Raw genomic sequence first — 18,914 nt, forward strand, 5'->3', positions numbered from 1 at the left:
TGGTGGCACAGTTCTCTTCCCTGCGCAGGTAATTGTATGCAGAACTGACACCTATTGCACTGCCTGTCTCCCTGGCAACAGCAGAAATAGTGAATAGTGGTAAAGGAGAGGGACTGCCCATTTACTAGAGGCAGCAAACAGTGGAGTGATGGGGAAGTGAATGGAAGGAAAGAATAGAATGAGCAAAAAAGGGGAAATGGCAGCATACAAAACAAAACAAAAGCAGAAAAATATGACCTTAGCTGCTGGAGGGGAAAAAAATATGAAAGAAACAGGAAAGCAAATGAAAGGGGGGAAAATGTAGGCAATCAGGTGAAAATAGAGGAAATTGTACCAAGAACAGAGTTCAGGGCTGCACAGGAAACAAGGAACAGCAGAAGATTGTTGTGTGGAACATAGGAGAAAAAATCATAAATAGATAAATATTGAAACAGAAAAACATAGTAGACTAAAAACAATTTTGTCAAAGAATTGGTGACAACATAGGCTGGAGAATATCCCAGAAAAGAAAGTGGGGACTAGGTGCCTAGGAATTTGCACTGGCATGGGCTGCTCAAGCTGGTAGGTTGCTGAAGCAGAACTACATTTAAGTTTGTATCATCCTCCCTCCACATCAATGCTTGCACAGGTTCAGTGGCTTCCTCCGAATCCCCATCCCTGCTTTTGCTTCATGAATTGCATCCATATGCATCACAAAAAAGGGAAAAGGTTAAAAGGCAAAGCAAGGCACTATAATGTAAGGTTATTTAAACACAAACATGAATGAAGAAGGATATATGCCATGTAATGGTGACCCTGACTCTGTATGTCCTGAAATAGTAAGAGATGAAGATTTTTGGGAAGTTTGCAAAGAAATGCAGTTGAAAAAAGCCTTTCAGCAGTTCTTGTAAGAATCAAGAGGCAGCACAACACACGTCCTCTGCCCTGTGCTAAGATAACTGACTTGTAAAGCATCTTTGATCTGAAAAGACAGGAGAAGCAGAAAAAGTAGAGATGAGAATGTATGTGTTCTCATCCAAGCAGTCTCCATTTCACTTGCATCCATGAGGCCCACTCTTCCCATAGAAGACATGACCCCGAAAATGAGAAACTCATTAGAGTGGTTGTCAGATGGAATTGCAGAGGGGTGATATGCAAAGAGACCACACAGACTGGAACTGTAACCAAAAAACACATTGAAAGTCTTCCCTGAAAGATGCAACATTTCATAGGTAAATAACTACGCAAAATGGCAGAATGGACTTGGCTGCACTGGCTCTGTTGAGGCCTGGGTTTCACCAGCAGATGTTTTCTATGTATTTATTGGGTTTTGTATATATAAGCTATTGCTGCTGTGCACAGCACTTTTCAGAAGAGATTAGTTCACACAGTGACTCAATTGCATCAATAACAAGTATAATGTTCCTGGTAACAGATCTGCACCCTGGATAGTCACCTGTGGTGGTAACATTGAGATTACACTGCACTTCGAAGTAAAAACAACTGGCCATGTCTGAAACAATGTGAAGTGTAAGGCTGTGAATCACAGAGCTTGTATATAAAAACCTGTATATTTATTGAATATTTCTTCAAATTAAATTACTTTCTTACATGGCTTACTTGAAGAAAACAGCTTTATACGCCTTGAAAATCTGTAACTTTCTGGTGTGTGATGTAGTTTGGCTAATTAATCCTTGCAATACCTATCACATAAGTACCCAATGCATAATATTCAGTTATTAGGGTACAGGAAAATGGCAATAAGTGGAATATTTATAACTCTTAACAAATTCTCAATCCTTTTGGAGGGGAGTGATTCCACATACCAATGTTTGTGCACAAAATATATTGGTGAAGGATATTTCTGATTGCAGACAAGAGGATATAAAAGAAAAAGTTGAGTGCAAAAATTACTATCAGTGTCTAGGCCTGCACAATGTCCAAAATGGTTTTAAATCTTTATGTAACTTGCTATTCAGTTTCTTTAATGGAAGTATCTAGGTGCATGTATAGCATGTAAAAGCATTTGATAATTCAAGCACAATTGCCTTAATCATGATACAGAAAATTGTGAAAATAATATATAAAGGGGTAACAGAGAATGAGCATGTTGTATATTTCTGAATTAATGTTTGCAAAATAGGGCTGTGAGAAATAGGAATGTTGACTTTTCACACAGAACAAAGATAGATATAATTCAGATTTAACCTTCACTGATGTCAAATCATTCCACAGATGATCTCCTAGTGGAGGAGGAGAAATGGTAGAAACAGAAATTTTACTGTTTTTCCAAAAAGAGCCAAAAGTAGTATAACTTCTTTGCCAATAAATGGTATGCATTATGTTATCTTTTTATGTACCTTACTAGCATTGCCATACGGAAAGAAGAAGCTAATGAGATAGGAAAAGTTTCATTCTTACTAAGGAATCTTGAAACTGTATTTATACAAAAATTAATGAGAAAATAGGGTCATAAAGAATTTCTTCCTAATTTTCAACTTGAAGCATGGGGTTCAAGAGAGCTCAGAAATTTCCATATTTGAAACCTGTGCTGCACAGCTGATAAAACATGTCAATATGCTGATGTTACTTTACTATGTTAATGATAATATTGTCCTCATGCTGTGCACAAACATGAAAATTGTCTGAATTAATAAAAAAAATTATGGGGTGTTTATTACAACACTCATTTAAAAAAAGATGGATTTTGTTACTACATATAAAGACTTGTAAATGTATTAGCTGAGTATTACAGTTTTATTTAGCAAGTCTGCTTAGTACAATTGTTTAAATGTTCTTTTCAGAAAAAATTAAAGGAGTGAAGGTCTTTTTCTTTCACTGAAATTTAGCGGTCCTGTTAAGCATGTACTGGCTTATTTTCTAGGCTCACTTTTTTTCCAGCTGTGAGTGGGAAACTTCAGGAAATCATTCCTAAAAAGCACCTTGAGGTGACTAAATTGCCACTTCTTTATATCAAGATGGACAAATTGAAAATCTGCCAACCACAGTCACCAGTGCAAGTCCTGCTGGACTCCCACCCAAACAGATGACACGTTTTGCCTCCTCTGTGATGCAGATATGGGGGATTGATAGTTTCAAAGGTAGGAAGTTCTAGACCAACCTTGTAGATGCTGAAAGCAAGTGGCATTCCTTCCTCTTTCCTTTGTCCCCCCATCAGGATAAGAAATACTGTCATAGGAAGCACTGAAATAATTTTAGAGGCTTTTCTTTAAATTGCAATGGCACAAGTGTCCCCAGTCAGCAGCAAATAGGAAACAACTGTGCAGTACCTGGCCTGCTTTGAGAGGGTCTCTTAGAAGTCTGCAAGAACACGGCCATGTCCCTTTTTATCAAGAGGAGTGGTACTAGCAGAGCTTTTCATGTCTTGTGTTGCATTCTGGTAACACTGCCCTTTCAGAAGGTTTTGTTTGCACACAATGAAAATGAAACAACAGTGCTAGCAAATGGCAAACCCTAACTTAAAAATAGTACTGAGGCAACTCTCATTAGTGGCCTTTTTGTCCTCATTGCATAATACAGAACAGTCTGGGAGGGGGTTATGTACTGCTAACCAAATAATTTATTTTCTGATATTACAGTGGGTGTGTTGCTCATGTTCTGTTAATGGCATTGCCGTTTTACAGATGGGTACACTCAGGACCAGAAAGGTTAAAATCTGAGCGTTAGCAGCAGCTAGGGTTGAAGGGGTGGTTTAAGTGTCAATACTTGGCAGTCACAGCTGAGAGGAAGGGCAGGGGGTTACTAGTCTGGTACTCAAGATGCCTAGCTGGCATTCCTTCACATGGCACAAACTCTCTGTATGATTTCAGATAAAGGTTCTGCATCTCAGATCCTCATATGGAAAATTGGAACAATAGTATTTATTTTAATTCAAATTCTGTAGTTAAAAGCCATAAGATTAGGAATGGCTGGGTCCATTAAAGAGTTGAGTAGCTATGAATTCTATGACACTAAACTCTTGTTAGAAGCTAGATTCATTTTCATCATTCTTGTAGAACATAATCATCTTCAAGTAGAAGTCAGTAAATATTTTTGTAGAAACAACCCTTCCTACTTTTTATAAAGCTTTATAAAAGTATTTACATTTAGGATATATGCCAAGTACTTGATGTTTATAAAGAAGATCAATGTATTTTTGCTAGTGTGGATTAGTACTTTAATGATTGGATCTTTAACAGAAACGATGGTCAAAATAAGCTGTGTATCCTGTAATGTATTATAATTGTTTTATGATGTTGTTAACAGCCCTATGACTGAAAATCTTCCAATTTGAGAACTCCAACTTAAAACTTCCTTATCTTTCAAATACAGAAATCTTCTCAGGTGCTAACTGATCAATCTTTGCCCACCGCTTACGACTGACATTGCTTTTGTGGCCTTTTACTGCCAAGCTTTTGTTTGCATTTTGGGGCATTACAATCATACTCCCTTCCTAAGATTCTGATTTGTATTCACTGAGTCTCTACAGCGCCTTAAGATATTTTGCCTATTCAGAGGCAGTTTGAGCTTAAATGTGCTTTGCTGTGAAGTGGCACAACTACGTCATGACTTTGTTCTCTGCTTCAGGGCTTGAACCTCCAGTACAGCTCCAGTGCAGCTCCAGTGCAGACAGAAAGGAGAGTTACAGCCCAAAATGTGCCAGCAAGATTCAACAGGGCTCATGTGTCAATCAAAATTAGGTTCAATTCACAGTCAACAATTTCTGTGTTGTTCATTCCTTTGTTTCTTGGTGGACAGGATTGTTTCAGGACTCTTAAGTCTTTCTATTTTTATTTTGCCAATTAAAAAGTCTGTCTGTGATATGTGCAGATTCCCATTTAAAGTTAGTGAGAAAAATTCCTTAGAATTAGCAGAGGAACCCAAAATTGCAAAATCTCCAGGATTCCGAGAGCTTTGTTACATACAGTATTTGTTACCAAATACTACCTGCCTTTGTTAAACAATTCAAATGGCTTCTTCAGTTAACTTGTTCTAAATGCTTCTAAAATGCTTCTGTGTTTCTAATAACTGGGTCACTTTGGCACAAAAGAAACAGCAGCTTCAGTATTCAATGAAAATTTAAAAGCTGACTGTTGGCTAGATTTCATGTTTCCTATTTGGGCCTTGAATTTTTACATTTTCTCCAAGTTCCTCTATTTGAGACTTGGTACTAACAGAAAGGAAAACTGGCGAGTCCTTTTCTGGTTTGCATCATTGTGGCTTAACTTTTCCTTGGTTCCACAAAATACATAAGTGAATGTGGTTGAGTAGGATTAATATAGTATGGGCATTTTTATTCTGGGAATTAAAATTCATCCGTCAATAGTTCTCATCATCAATGAATGTCCTCTTTTTCTGCTTCCTCCAGTGGTCTTTCTAATAGAACAATTACTTGTAAGGCAAGTGATTAGAAAAAAAAAAAGCAGGTTGCAGGTGGCAAATTTTTTCAAGGTTAATAGCCCATTTGTAATGGAATATAGTGACCTTAAGGAAATATAAGGATTTGTAAATAAAAAAATACAGGGAATTTGCACTTCATTGCTCAGCTCTATTGACCCTGAAATGCAACTACCGCATAGGAACTAGCAGAAAGCTGGTGATAATAAATAATACCCCATGCTGGTGACAACGCCATAAATGTTCATCATAATAAACAAATAATGAGAATGGAGAAACATACAATTTAAATATGGTCTGGGACAACACAGTACAAATTACAGCAGTGTGATATTAAAAAAAAAATGTTTGGGTTTTGACATAAGTACCAAATATTCTATCTGCTTAGGTTTGCTTTTTGTGTTAACATAAGAGTTAAAAGGTCTGTCAAATGGAGTCTCCTCTTTCTGTGAGATTGTCTGTGGAAGTCAAGAGTTATAAGTTAAGTAGTTCAAGATTTTCATTTTTAAAAACTGGCCTAAAAGCAGAATAACTTCCTGATGAAGGGGTTTGGTTTTGCATAATTTTTTTGAAGGTTTGTCACCACACAGATGCTCAGCAAATAAATGTGTTGTTTCTTGGTATTTTATGTCTAAAATCTAAACATAGATTTATATAATATATGTCAATCCTCATTTCTGTGTTTTCTTTTCATTCTGCAGTTTATTGTGGAGTGTCATGGGAATACACTTCTTCCCCAGTTTTTGGGCATGTACCGGCTTACTGTTGATGGAGTTGAAGTATATATGGTTGTTACAAGAAATGTGTTCAGCCATCGTTTATCTGTTTATAGAAAATATGATTTAAAGGTGAGAAGTAACTGCTGATTAAATAACTGACAAAGTAGCTGAAAATCTTTACTATAAATGTTAGATTATGCTGATGCTTGAATATTGCTCAGAATTTTAATTAATTTAAAATTGTGTTATGCAAGAGCCAGCATAACTGATTTAATTCTACACCTAGGTTTATCAAAACTAAAGGATGGTTTCATAGACATTATACAAATTTATTTGTTTTGTGCATTTTTAAGGACAGCAGTTTAGCCCAATAGGTTTGCTAAATGTTGCTAGTGGTTAAAGGTAAAACCTTCACACTAGTACAATGATAATTCTGCTTCTTATAGGTTTTTATCAACATTATGGAAAGCCACAGTTGATTCTACAGAGGGCTTTTATAAAACAACTAAATAGCATCATTTAAGCCAATAAATGCTACTAACAAAGTACATCGCTATTGCAAAAGCTTAATAATTTATGTTATTTTTTAAAAATAATTCAAGTGAAAAGGAGAAGAGTCTTTAAAAAACCAAAACATCTGCTTTTATCATAAGATCTGTTTTAGTTTTGTTTCAGAAGCTTTATCTGCTCATTGTAATTTTGACAATAGTTAATATACAGTGCTTACAACAAATACCCAAAATGTAGTCTTAGTCTTTCTACCTAAGGGATTGTATTTTAATTTCCTTGGTAAAGTATCCCCTTAGAAACTTACTTCTTTCTAATACATTTCATTTCTATGTGCTGAACCACTAAGTGCATCTGCAAGCTTGGTTTAAGATGTTCATTTATCATTCTATATTAAGAGATTTATAATGATATGTAGTGCACCATCCTTTTCTACTGTCAAGTCTCCTTAGCAATTGCTTGGATAGTTGACTGAACTTGATTTATAAGAACTGATTTCCAGATTGTCAACAATTTACTTTCTGATATTTAGTATTATTGGCAGCAGTTGTTACCAGAGAAAGTTATTTCTTTTAATTTGAGAGAACTGTGATTTAGATCATCACAACGCCCAGATGCATTAAAAAGGGCATGAAAGCACAACAGAAAGAAACGGTAATTATATACAGTATGTTCTTAACATTGGTGTCAACAGCTCTTGCTGTTATTTACCTCTGTGAATGCTTCTGTACTCTATTCAGTTTGTCCAGCTGGACAGCATTGCTTTAACTTCTCATGCAATTCTAATTTAACATCAATATCATATTCCTCAAGACAAACTCCTTCACTGAACAGATTTATAATGACACTGCATATATTATAAATTACTTTTTCTTGATATTCTTTGCTATGGCATCTGCAGTTGTAGATTCAGAGTCCTTTTTTGTACAGGAATATTTTTGACACCAGCTTAGAACTTGCTTTGTAGCGCAAGTCTCTACCTCTGTAGATATGAGAAAAAAAGACCACAGATCAGCATAGGATTTCAAAGGTATTTTCTTGGCCATGGATGCATTTTGTTATGATGATTTCAATGTCATTTTGTTGCCAAGTGTCAAATTTTACATCCTCCTTAATTTTTACTATTGTGACTCTTTTTTTCCTTTTCCTTCAGTTTGGTTTTCAGTTGATCTTTTTTCTGGCCTAATAGTCTGTTGGAGCACAGAAGACAATATAAAAAGTGTCTCCTGAGTAAACTAAAACGTTAGGCTTTTACCAGGCTTTATTATCAGTGGAGAATAATTCAATGAACTCCCTGCTTGCTGGGCCATACATAATAACCAAGAGATACTGTCCCATACATCTTTTCTCTTCATCTCTTCTGAGTTTTCTAAGTTTCTTTCTGTAAACAGAGTAAAACATGCTATAAAAGGATGTGGTTGGGTATCCTCACATTCTTTAAACTAGTAGGACTCCACTCCAGCACTTCTTTACACAATGCACACCTAAAAAACAGTAGAGCTAATTTAGCCATCTTTCAGTGTCCAGTTACCATATTTGTAGTTACTATTTCTTGCAGTGCTATTATGTGATAAACAAATGCTGGGTATTTAAAGATGTGGTCCTGCTCCAAGAAATTTGTAAGGAAACATATACAGTCCTTTTTTTGTCAGCTCCAGGTTATTCAGAAAGCACCATATTGCCTACTAATTTTAATCTATAAAATAAATATTTAAAAAATCCAAAATGTCTTTGGCAAGCACTGTAAGTCTTGTGAATCCACAGTTGGTCTCTTCTTTTTACTCCATGTTGCTGTGAGATGCATTGTTCTTGTTTGTACTTTATGATCTTTTAAATACTTTTTGTGTTTATATTGTGTGACATCCTTTTCAAATGTGTATTACAAATGTCCGAACAGTTACACAGATTAGGCTATTCCATATCCATGCACCTAAATTGGCACAAAAAGATGAGAAGTCTGCCAAGCAAACTGAACTTCCAGCATGATACATTCAAAATGAGGATGAGAGATGAGGAAAAGCTCCAGGAATTAGGAGGACAATAGATGTAGAGCATTTGAGGATTTAATCCATCTTTCTTCTCTCATGATGCATCTTCTTCACATGATTGCAGCAGTTCAGCAGTCCTGGTCATTCTACCTACTGTATCACCTTTCTTTAAAACATTTCTCAAGTTCAAAAGGATACAGTTCATCCACTTTTTGACCTGTTATCATAACATTTTCAAATTAGTTTCTGACATATGCACATTTTTAGATCCATTTTTTCTGTTTCAGGGCTCTACTGTGGCTCGAGAAGCCAGTGACAAAGAAAAGGTATGGTGCATTTCTGTTTCTTTTTCAATTAATTAACCTGATAGCTAGCCTCAGAACAAACATAACCAGTGCTGTTCTGTCCCTTTCCTTTTTTTCTGCCATATTCTTCCCTCTTGAGTTCTACCTTATCCCTCCTTTATCTTTCCTCTATTTCCTGCAGACCTTTGAATATTGGTTTGCAAAGGTGTTGAAATTTCAGAGGTAAGTGAGCCAATCCTCTACCTCCTCCTTTTCCTTTTCTCTTCTCTTAGTTTCTTCAGGGCCTGCCCTGTGCTAGGAAAACATCAGAACTTTGTTCCCTTCTCTCCTGCTTCATCTTCTTTCTCTTCCTCTGTTAATATTGAGATTTATGAATACTCTATGTCAGTTAATGGAATTATGTGATGGGACACCACTTCTAAACTGAATGTGAGGATGAACCACACCTTGTATTATGAGAACCTTTGGGTATGTAAAGTTCATACAAATGAGCAAATGACTGACAGATTCGGATGTACATGTAGCTATAATGAGAGACAGTCTCCCCCAAATTCTGGGCTGAAAAGTTCTTTGCTCTAACTTTGCTCTAAAAGGAAATAGGTTGCTTTGTTTTTCTTCACCTCCAACTTCAGTTTATTTGGGAAATTTAATGTTCTCAAAATCAGGTTTTCTTTGTGGTTTTAGCAAAATAGCCAGATGGCATTTTAGGAGAGGTTTCTCTGGAGATTCTGCAGATAATTGGAAGTGGAACATAGTCTCCATCATCTAAGACTTCTTAGAGCTCAAATTTGGGTAAGGTCTAACAATCCATGGCCCTTGTTTTCTTAATTTGTCCAAGCACATTCCTCCTGAATTAGCATGAGATCATTCAACAGCTTCTAAGAGACTTCATTTTATGTTGTCCCCAAATTCCATTCAGATAATTTGGTTTTTTCCTAAGCAGTAGTTGTACCATACCTGCCTCTCTGAGTCTTCTACAGATCACACAACTGCACTAAGAAGTAAGGGACATGCAGTAGCTGTCAGTTCTTGCTGCACGAAAAACTCTGTGCCAAGTTTTTCCACCTTTCCTAAGGCATGATGGAACACTTAAAATTCTTCTTCGAGCAGTAGGCAATACCACACCCCACATGCCATCTGCAGCTACAATTGTCAGCATTAGCTCTCTTTTGCTGTACCAGGCCCTCAAGATCATGTCTTGAATGGTCTCCATTCTTTCCTTGTCATCTGTTTTTGTTCTTGTTTAGTGGTGCAACGGTAGTGTTTTTAAAGGGGAGGGATTAACCCTTCAGTGTCTTGCAAACAATACCTAATGTCATTGAAAACCTCTGCTGTACTATTAAAATAATCTGACAGAAACGAGGAGGATATTATTTGGATGGGACTGCTTCAGGTTGCAGCATTAATGCTTGGAATAGTAACATAAAATTTAATGATATTATGTATAGTCAGCTATACAGGAGCTGATACTATACAGATGTTTACTGAAGTAGTTTTGAGCAGTCTTAGGAATATGCCTCATAATAAATAGATTATTAATAGTGCACATATACTGTAGTTAATACATTGCGTGAGAACCTCAAAGAAACAGTGCCTTAATTTTGCTCCTGTGTAAGTTCATGGCAAAATTACTGTTGAATTAGCTTATAGCTAAGTTGAAATGAAATTACGTAGTTTTATATAACTGCATACAACAATTATTCTCTAAATTTTATGTGAAACCATAACTTATCAACTTCACATCTAGAACCTTCCCTTTGATTTTGAGTACTTCTCTGAAAAATATACATAAAAACCTCACCCCCCTAATTCTTATTTTGCTATTTTAATAGTTTGATTTCTTGGGGATGGAACTGCACAATGCTTATTGATGTTGGAAGCAGACAGTCTGAGGCTTTCAGAACAGCTTTCTGTCCCTCATCATTCCCCTCAAAACCCCAGTGCAATGCAGCAGGGAAGTGACAAGCCTGCATTCAGAACAAAGATTTCTAAGAGAGGGAATTATTGGGTAGGCTTCTATGTTCATAGAGGGAACAACATTTTACACATTGAGACTCTTAGGGATTCAAGCAAGGGAAAATTAGTATTTTCCTTATTACGTGGGTTTTGTTTAAGTTTTGGAGTCTGCTGTTTGATTTGAAAGGGCCAGAATACATTTTGCCTGTGGATTGCAGATGTTCAGAACATTTGTCATCACTATGATCTGACTCTCCTGCAGTAGGCATGACAACAGATTTACTCACTTAAACTACTCAAATGTTTCTAACACACAGTTTTTAGGCTTAAATAAAAAGGGTGTTGTATATTTATATGAACAGACAACAAAAGTTTGGTTCTGAAACTGAGCAGTGCTAAAGAGCTGCTGTCATGAGATGTATCTCTGCACATGTGCCACTGATTTCAGGACCTTGAGAACTCTCGACCTGAATATGTAAATGGTCCATTATTCCTGAGTGGCAAGTGGAGCCCTGTAGCATGTTTTTTTACTTCCATTTTCTCTTAAGTAGATGTCAGTATTTCAAACCTTTTGATGTTATCTATGAGAATCTCAAATCAATCTTAAGATTTGAAAACAACTGGAAAAATCTGACTTGAAAAGGGGGTGGGGGGAAGGCATTTTAGCAAATTCTCTGAAGAGATTTTGGTATCTCCTCTCATAGAAGAAATTGTCCTGAGCGATTAAACAAAACCAGACAGTCTGAAAACCTTGGCTAGTGTAGTAAATTATTAGCTAATTTTTAGCTAGATGCAAGCTAAATCATCAATTTATTATCTTGAAATTACATTAATATTAATAGAATTTCAATTAATGATGGTAAAGGTATGGTTATTCACATCAGAGAGTAATAAAAGAAAGGAAGCTTTTGGTGCTAAATGTATGGCTAAAATGTCTGGCAATGGCTAGTTTTTAAATGGGCTTTTAAGTAATTAATATTGAGTTTCAAATGACAACATTCAAGTAATCAAATGGTTTTCAGAATATCAAGAATAATATGTTTACTTCTCTTAAAACTTCAGAAGTCAGAAAACAGAAGATCTAGTCTTTCAGTCACATTCTAATGCAGACTGTAAATCTTAGATAAATTACTTTGTAAAGGCAAATTTGGTGAAATTTATGTTCTCAAGTCTTCTTCCTATCAAACTAAAAGTTTTATTTAATTAATAAACAAGAGACAAATATGCAAAAATATTTAATGGATAAGAAAATGGAGAAAAAAATATGATTCTACTTTCGTTTGGTAGTGTAAAATAGGTGTTAGTATTCAAACATTTTTTAAGATCAGCTTTTAGGATGAAAAGTCTGATTGAGAATGGTCCTTTTCCATGCTGTTTGCAGTTTATACCTCCTGTTTGACTGTCTTCAGCTGTTTAATATCCTAACATATTGATGAGTAGCTCTGAAAACTGTCATTTCAATATTTCATGATAATCAGTGCAGAAACAAGCACCATTCCTTCAAATTTCACCTTAACACACAATTCCTTTTATTTGTGTTACAAATGATACTTTCAATAATGAAGTCATTACTTGCTTGGCAGCATGTATCATAACATGCACTTACAGATGCCTTGGATTTTGAAAGAACAGTATGTTTCAACAGTTGTCAAATTCTAACAGCTGCTACTTTTTATTTTTCAGGCTTTACTACTTTTTTAAAATTTTTATTATAGTGGGCATTTTCTATTCATTCTTTGGACAATTTTGCCCTCTTAAGTGAAACGAGGATAATGCAGAACTCCCCTGGTGGTCTGGCTGCTCACAATTATGCTGTACTTGCAGCAGAATATCAAATTAGCAGTAACAGCTGAGTCTACTTGTACTGATAGAATCTAAGCTGTTGCTTGTGAGTGAGCAGCTTAGAAAGAAATTTGAAGAAGAAAAATAAAACCTAACTGAACTGATACCCACCACATTTCATCTTACTCAAGCAATTTCAGAGATTATTACATGTTTTTAAACTATCTAAAACTGGGTGCATTGCCACCTCTTTAGCATGTGTTGTTTCATAAATCACCATAAATGCAGAAAAACTGTAGTAAATACAATTGAACAAAGGATTTTCTATTTGAGTTTCTTTTTGGAATAAGATTGCCATAGTGGACAGCTATGTTATATCTTAATTAAATTGTGTGCAGAATACTTAGCTGTGATAATTAGATTGGAAGTTGTCACTAGACATTAGCTTTGTGTTTTACTTTATATATTACAACATATAGTGATTAACTGATTTCTGAGGGGAAAATATAACCCAAGGAAGAAGGGCTTTAGTAGCAGAGCATAGCAACAGGATCACTCAGTCTTGACTCAGTTTTTTTTTACTTTTGGTGTTACTACATAATACTTAATTCAAGGTAGATCATTCCAAAATCTGAGCTATATTTTCCTGCTGGTTTAGAATTGCTAATTTCAGAACAGCATTTTTTTACTTATCTTATTAGTGTTTTCAGTCAGCTTCATGTGCTGATCTCACACAACAGACTTGTGAAGTGTCTTAGATTTATCTGTGAAATAAATCTCGAGGTTGCAATGTACAGAGATTATAACTTTCAAAACATCACACTGCAAAGACAGGAATAGACATTCAGGGTCTTGGTTTCAGCATTTAGCCTTCTCATGACACCCAGCCCCATTACAGTTTTTCAAAACAAATCACTAGTTTGCATCTGTTTGGTTTTGGGGGGTGAGGGGTGTTTTGTTTCATTTTTGTTTAGAAGTCTGTTTTCCATGTGTTAAAAGATTTTTTAAAATAACTGGAATTCTGTGTTGCATTTTATATGTTGCAAGTTCATTTTGCAGCAGGAAGACATTAATGCTAGGGGTAATTCTGGATGCATTTCCTTGAGCATTGAAAAAGACAGTTTCTATTTTGGTGCAGGCTTGAATACCTAGCTAATTCTACAGCATCCTGACAATTTTTTTTCTCCTACAAAAATACTTGTTGTACTGGTTAAAGTCATTCCAGTGTTTCCCCTCAAGCCCTATTTTGGGGTTACAGCTCTATTTCCATTGCCTTTTATACTGTGATGTCAAGTGGAGCTGCAGACCCTTGTTTGTATAGAAACCACTGTCTAGGGCAAGGCAATTTGTACAACAAATTGAACCCAGCTCATAGAACTACTGGAGGCAAGAAGCTACATAATTCAGCCTTTCAAAGGAAGTTATTCTTCCATCTTGTGTATCTAATGATTCCAGACTTTTGATTCAATTCAAAATCACCCGTTCCAAATTATTGCAAACTATATTTAGCATTATAGCCTTATTTTTTTCCAAATACTGCCTTCCATATATGCTGATGAGCCCAGTATTTTAAAAAATTAAAGTGTATGTGGGCCATTTGCTGTTAAAGAAGTCCAGAGTGTGGACCTTCACTTTTGGCAGATGCTTTACATAGTTTTCAAAAGTTATAAATTGTAAGCCAAATTTTTCCATGGTTAGCTGTGCAAATAATGTGACTTGTGACTAGTTCCAAAGAAAAAATAAGGCTGCTGTGCAATGTTTCTCCTAAAACCTAAACTTTGCCTTTGTTAGATGAGAAATTGCTTCTGGGTTGTTAGGACAATTAGTCTTTTTCCTTTTTCAATCAAACACTTACTTGGAAACCTACCTGACCTACAGCTATTTTAGCAAGCTGCTTCCAAAATGTGTCAGCATTAATGTTAGCTAAGACCATTATTTTTAATGTCACGATGCACACAAAATCCTTTTAGGGAAACAAAATTGATAATAATAATTTCAACTCATTAGGATAGGATGCTGAACTGAGACGTGCTAAGAAATATGCAAAAACTATTTCCATGTTCATCTAGAAGTAAAGCTTCAGCTGGTTCCCACATTCCAAGATTTTTTTTAACTCAAAACAGTATCAGCTCTTAACCTATACTTTTATTTTGAATAAGGCTTTACACATTCTGTCATCTTAGTTACTAAGAAATCTTTATTGATTTTCAGTCTCTCAAAGGCAGTGAAATCTTCCTGCCGTTAAAATTCTCTGTGACCATGGTAAAATTTGGAATGCAAACCTGAAGTGTGCCAATAACATGCTTTTTTTAATAAATAAATATTTAATATTTATAAAATCTGTTATGCCTTTCTTGTATCTTTAAGTAGGGGATTAAAAACAGTGGAGGTGGTTCAGAAAGAAAAGCTATTATTAATTTAGTGGAAGTAGTTAGATGCTCATCTCCTGTGCAGCTCTTAAAATATTTAGTTCTTTAATGACAGTAATATGTTCATTATAATGAATTACATTCTAGGAGAATCTTTTTCCAACAAGGATTTTGCTTCATTGGAAATATTTGAGACATCATAAAAAATTAACCGTATCAATTATTTCATTAAAGCAAAGTCTCAAATTTTTTTCATTCAGATAATGTTTTAAACTTCCACAATGTGATTCTATTTGTGTTTATTTCAGTGTGTAAGAAAATGAACATAGTAGGATTTTTAATAATAAAAGTAATAATAGTAGGATTTTTAATTAATAAATGTATTATTAATTTTGCATAACTACAAGAGCGCCTCCTAGTTGAGTATTTCTTAGGTTTCGATTCTTAAATTCACAAATCAATTTTAAGACAAATTTCAGTTCAAGTACTACTAGAATCACTACTACTGCTGGCTGTCATTAGTAATATATGGGACTACAACAGAATCCTAGGACTATTCAGCTTTAAAGGAATAGGGAGAATAATATTGCCTAGCACACCAAAAAAAAAAAAAAAAAGTTTTGTCTAATAACACCTGGAAAGAGGGAAGAGAACAGGCTGGGAGGCATCATGCAAATAATGTGGTGAGGGCAACCACACACTGGCACAGAGCTTTTTAGCTTCAGTTTCTTAGATGAGACTCATTGTTTTTACTTCATCTTTTTTCTTCACATGCTTCAGAACTGGCTTTTAGCTTATGTGGTTCTACACTTGCCAAGTCTTTGCAACTCTGGATATTTGGGTGAATAAAAATTACCTCAGATAAATATCTTCAGAGGTATTACCATGGACTGGGGGAACCTGCATACAAAGGCAGTGGAGAGTCTGGCTTTTTGGGAGTGCTGACTCACTGCCCTGACCGTCCTTGGGAGTACCCCTTGGGTCTTGTGATGGCAGGCAAGAACTGCAGCACGGTCAGCTTTGCGAGCTCACTTTTATTAAAAATAGATCAGAGACAAGGTTAAAGTGAAGTATGGCACCTGCACAACTGGCTTACCATCCCTAGCATCTTCCAAAAAAGACACTGCTTGTAATTTAAGTTTATTTTTACTACTGTAGGGCTGTTCTCAGTGGCGAGGCAGCTTCCCCTCACACCCCCCGCCTGTGACTGGTGCTGTGCTCTGCGGGAAGCCTGCGGCAGAGCCTAGAGGCAAAAAAATGTCTCAGCACCTTAACCACAGGCACATCCTTCCTCTGTGCTCACCCCCCAGCTTTAAACGACACTAGTAGGGTTCTTTTCCTGTGTTAATGGGTTTGTTTCACTTTAACCTTTGCCTAATTTAATCAGTAACTTGGATATACTCGGTGGAAAAATAAGCTGGGGGGGGGGGGGGGTTAGTGATTTTGGGCTAAAAATGAAGGAAGCTTGGTTTCCTGCATTCTTTTTGTTATTGCTTCATCTTAAATTATTTCATCCAAATCTCCTCTCCATTCTCAAGCATCCCACGCACTGGATTCCATCCTCCGGTGTTGGCAACATCCCGGGATCCACAGTCCTGCCTCTGCAGAATTATCCCTGTCCGTGGGACAGTATGCTAGTTTGAGTATGATAATCTCTACAGCTGTTAGCCTGGAATGCATATCTGATGTTACCCCTGCTTGTTTGTGTCCTAAACCTCTTACTGAGTAGGCCAGAAAGAAAATCAATGCATGATGTGCAGTCATATTGTGGTAAACAATTCATTGTGAGCTTCTAAAAGTGTCCAGCGTTGTTTTTGAGTAAAGCAGGAGAGAACTGCTGAACTACTCCTCCATGGAGGTGGAGTCTGGGATGAATGAATGGTTATAGCTCCATCTCAGCTGCTTGGGTGTTTGTTTTCCTTTTGTCTCAAATATAAATAGAGGATCTCTATTAGAGGGTATTTTAATGTATCAGAATGTTCTAGATGGAAGACAATAATAATTCAGAGCAGCCAGACTAGGACCTTATTTTTTTCCAAACTTCTTAGGTATTAGGATGCCATTGATTTAATAAATGATTCATAACTATTACAATGTTACTAATTTCTTAAGTGGTTTTGAACAGTTATTGGAAAAAAAGGATCACTTTTCAAAACAAGAGTAGCATTGTGGGATCTCAAGCAATTCACAAATTCCAGGTCCAAAGAATGAATTCAGACAGGGAACTGAGTATTTTGGCCACCTCAGTGCACAAAGCCCAACAGCAAAAAGAACGTTTGGCCACTGTGAAGATCTATAAGGGCCTTTCAGAGTCTGCTGTGGTGCTCGCATTTTAATACTGTACTTTCCAATATATATTGGAGCAGAGGAAAGAACCTCTCAGATTCTTTTCCTTACTATGTCATAAGAAGAAAATAAACTTTATGAAAAATACCATCTCTAGTAAGATTATAAGCAATGTCTGACTAGTTGAACTTCTGGAGGACATTTCCGTAAACTGATGTTAGCTGCCTTTAATTCCTAGCAGAAGGACTTTCAGATTAAGGGGAAATTACTTATTCGGGATACTCGCTAGTTCATGGCCACTGACAGTTCATAGGAATTGCAGCACTGGTTGTTCCTTAACGTTTTCTTTGTAAAGAAAACCTGTTCTTCCATACTATTGATTGAAGCTGGGGTGGGGAGAAAGGCTGTTCATTGCTCTTAATGGGCCAATTTTTTAAAAGCTCTGATTGCAGGAGTTACTATTGCCACTAGTTTGCTCGACCAAATGCCCTGAAGGAGCTGCTCTTTTGTTTGTTGGTTCACTGTGGTTTTTTGAGTAAACTTCCAGTCACTACCCTTTAAAAACTGAGCCCATCGGAGCTGTGTTAGTACTGAATCCAGTGGTTACTCTGACTTTCCTTAGTGCTGTTGCAAATCACTTCATGGGGGAATTGAAGATGATCAAGTTGCTCCAACATCAAGAATATTTAATTACATATTGAAGAGGCAGTGGTCTTCTCTGGCATTTGCTACTTTTAAGCAGAATTTCATAATTCATATTCATTTGATGCTTTTCAATAATTATTTGGTATTAATCACTTGTAAACATTCACAGTAGTTGTGCAAAATGCAATCCAATCTATAAGATCTGATGTAGGCTCTTTATGAGGTATAGATTGTGTTTTGACTTCATTTATTGCCAGTCACTTTGACAAATGACATCTTGGAAGAAACTTGTTGCAAATCAGTGTTCAATGCAAATCCAGTACTGAGTTGGAGATTTTGTCGTAGCTGCATTTGCTGCCCAGTAAATAGATATCTTCTAGGCTGTTTCCAGGAGGGATAAACTAAGGAAAGAGCTCCGTGGGTGCAGTTATGGAGAGCTTCATGCCGTGAAGGAGAGGCAGCTTGGGGGTGCCCTCTCAGGTACCAGGGATCTCTGGAGGCCCTGCTGCCAGCTGGGGCTGCGCCGGGGCAGCGGCTTCACCACACTCCTCTTTGCAATCCTGCTCTTACAGGAATTTTTATTTGTTTCAGGCCAAAGATCTGCCGACGTTCAAAGACAATGATTTTATTAATGATGGCCAAAAGATTCATATTGATGAGAGTAACAAAAAGATGTTCCTTGAGAAACTCAAAAAGGATGTTGAGGTAAGAATGTGCCTGTTCAGTTGCATGTGATTAAAATGTGTGGCAAATTACAGATATCCCAGGAAATCATACCTGTGATTCATTAATGAAAATTCTTGTTTATAAGACTGTAAGCACTGACTGTTTTAAATGAAACACAATTTAAACTTTCAGGAGTTGATCACTGCTTTGCTGATGTGATAAATGGCTTGCTGCCATAGCTGGTTGCCATACATTGTTCCTGCCTTGATGATGTGATGTTAAAATGATGGCACTGCTTAGTACTTAAATGCTTTA

The 18,914-nt window shown here is 36.3% G+C and overlaps 1 protein-coding gene across 1 annotated transcript in view; it reads left to right on the top strand.

Annotated features, from left to right (window-relative positions):
- The window catches only part of PIP4K2A (phosphatidylinositol-5-phosphate 4-kinase type 2 alpha), a 106,386-nt gene that overhangs the window by 78,954 nt on the left and 8,518 nt on the right, over positions 1 to 18,914 (top strand). Inside the window, exons 5-7 of the mRNA XM_039549164.1 lie at positions 6,078 to 6,224; positions 8,878 to 8,916; positions 18,525 to 18,638. Of these exons, the coding sequence (XP_039405098.1) occupies positions 6,078 to 6,224; positions 8,878 to 8,916; positions 18,525 to 18,638 (300 nt within the window). The remainder of the gene's footprint in view (positions 1 to 6,077; positions 6,225 to 8,877; positions 8,917 to 18,524; positions 18,639 to 18,914) is intronic.

This window comes from Corvus cornix, chromosome 2, assembly GCF_000738735.6.
Source record: "Corvus cornix cornix isolate S_Up_H32 chromosome 2, ASM73873v5, whole genome shotgun sequence".
Classification (NCBI taxonomy): Eukaryota; Metazoa; Chordata; class Aves; order Passeriformes; family Corvidae; genus Corvus; species Corvus cornix.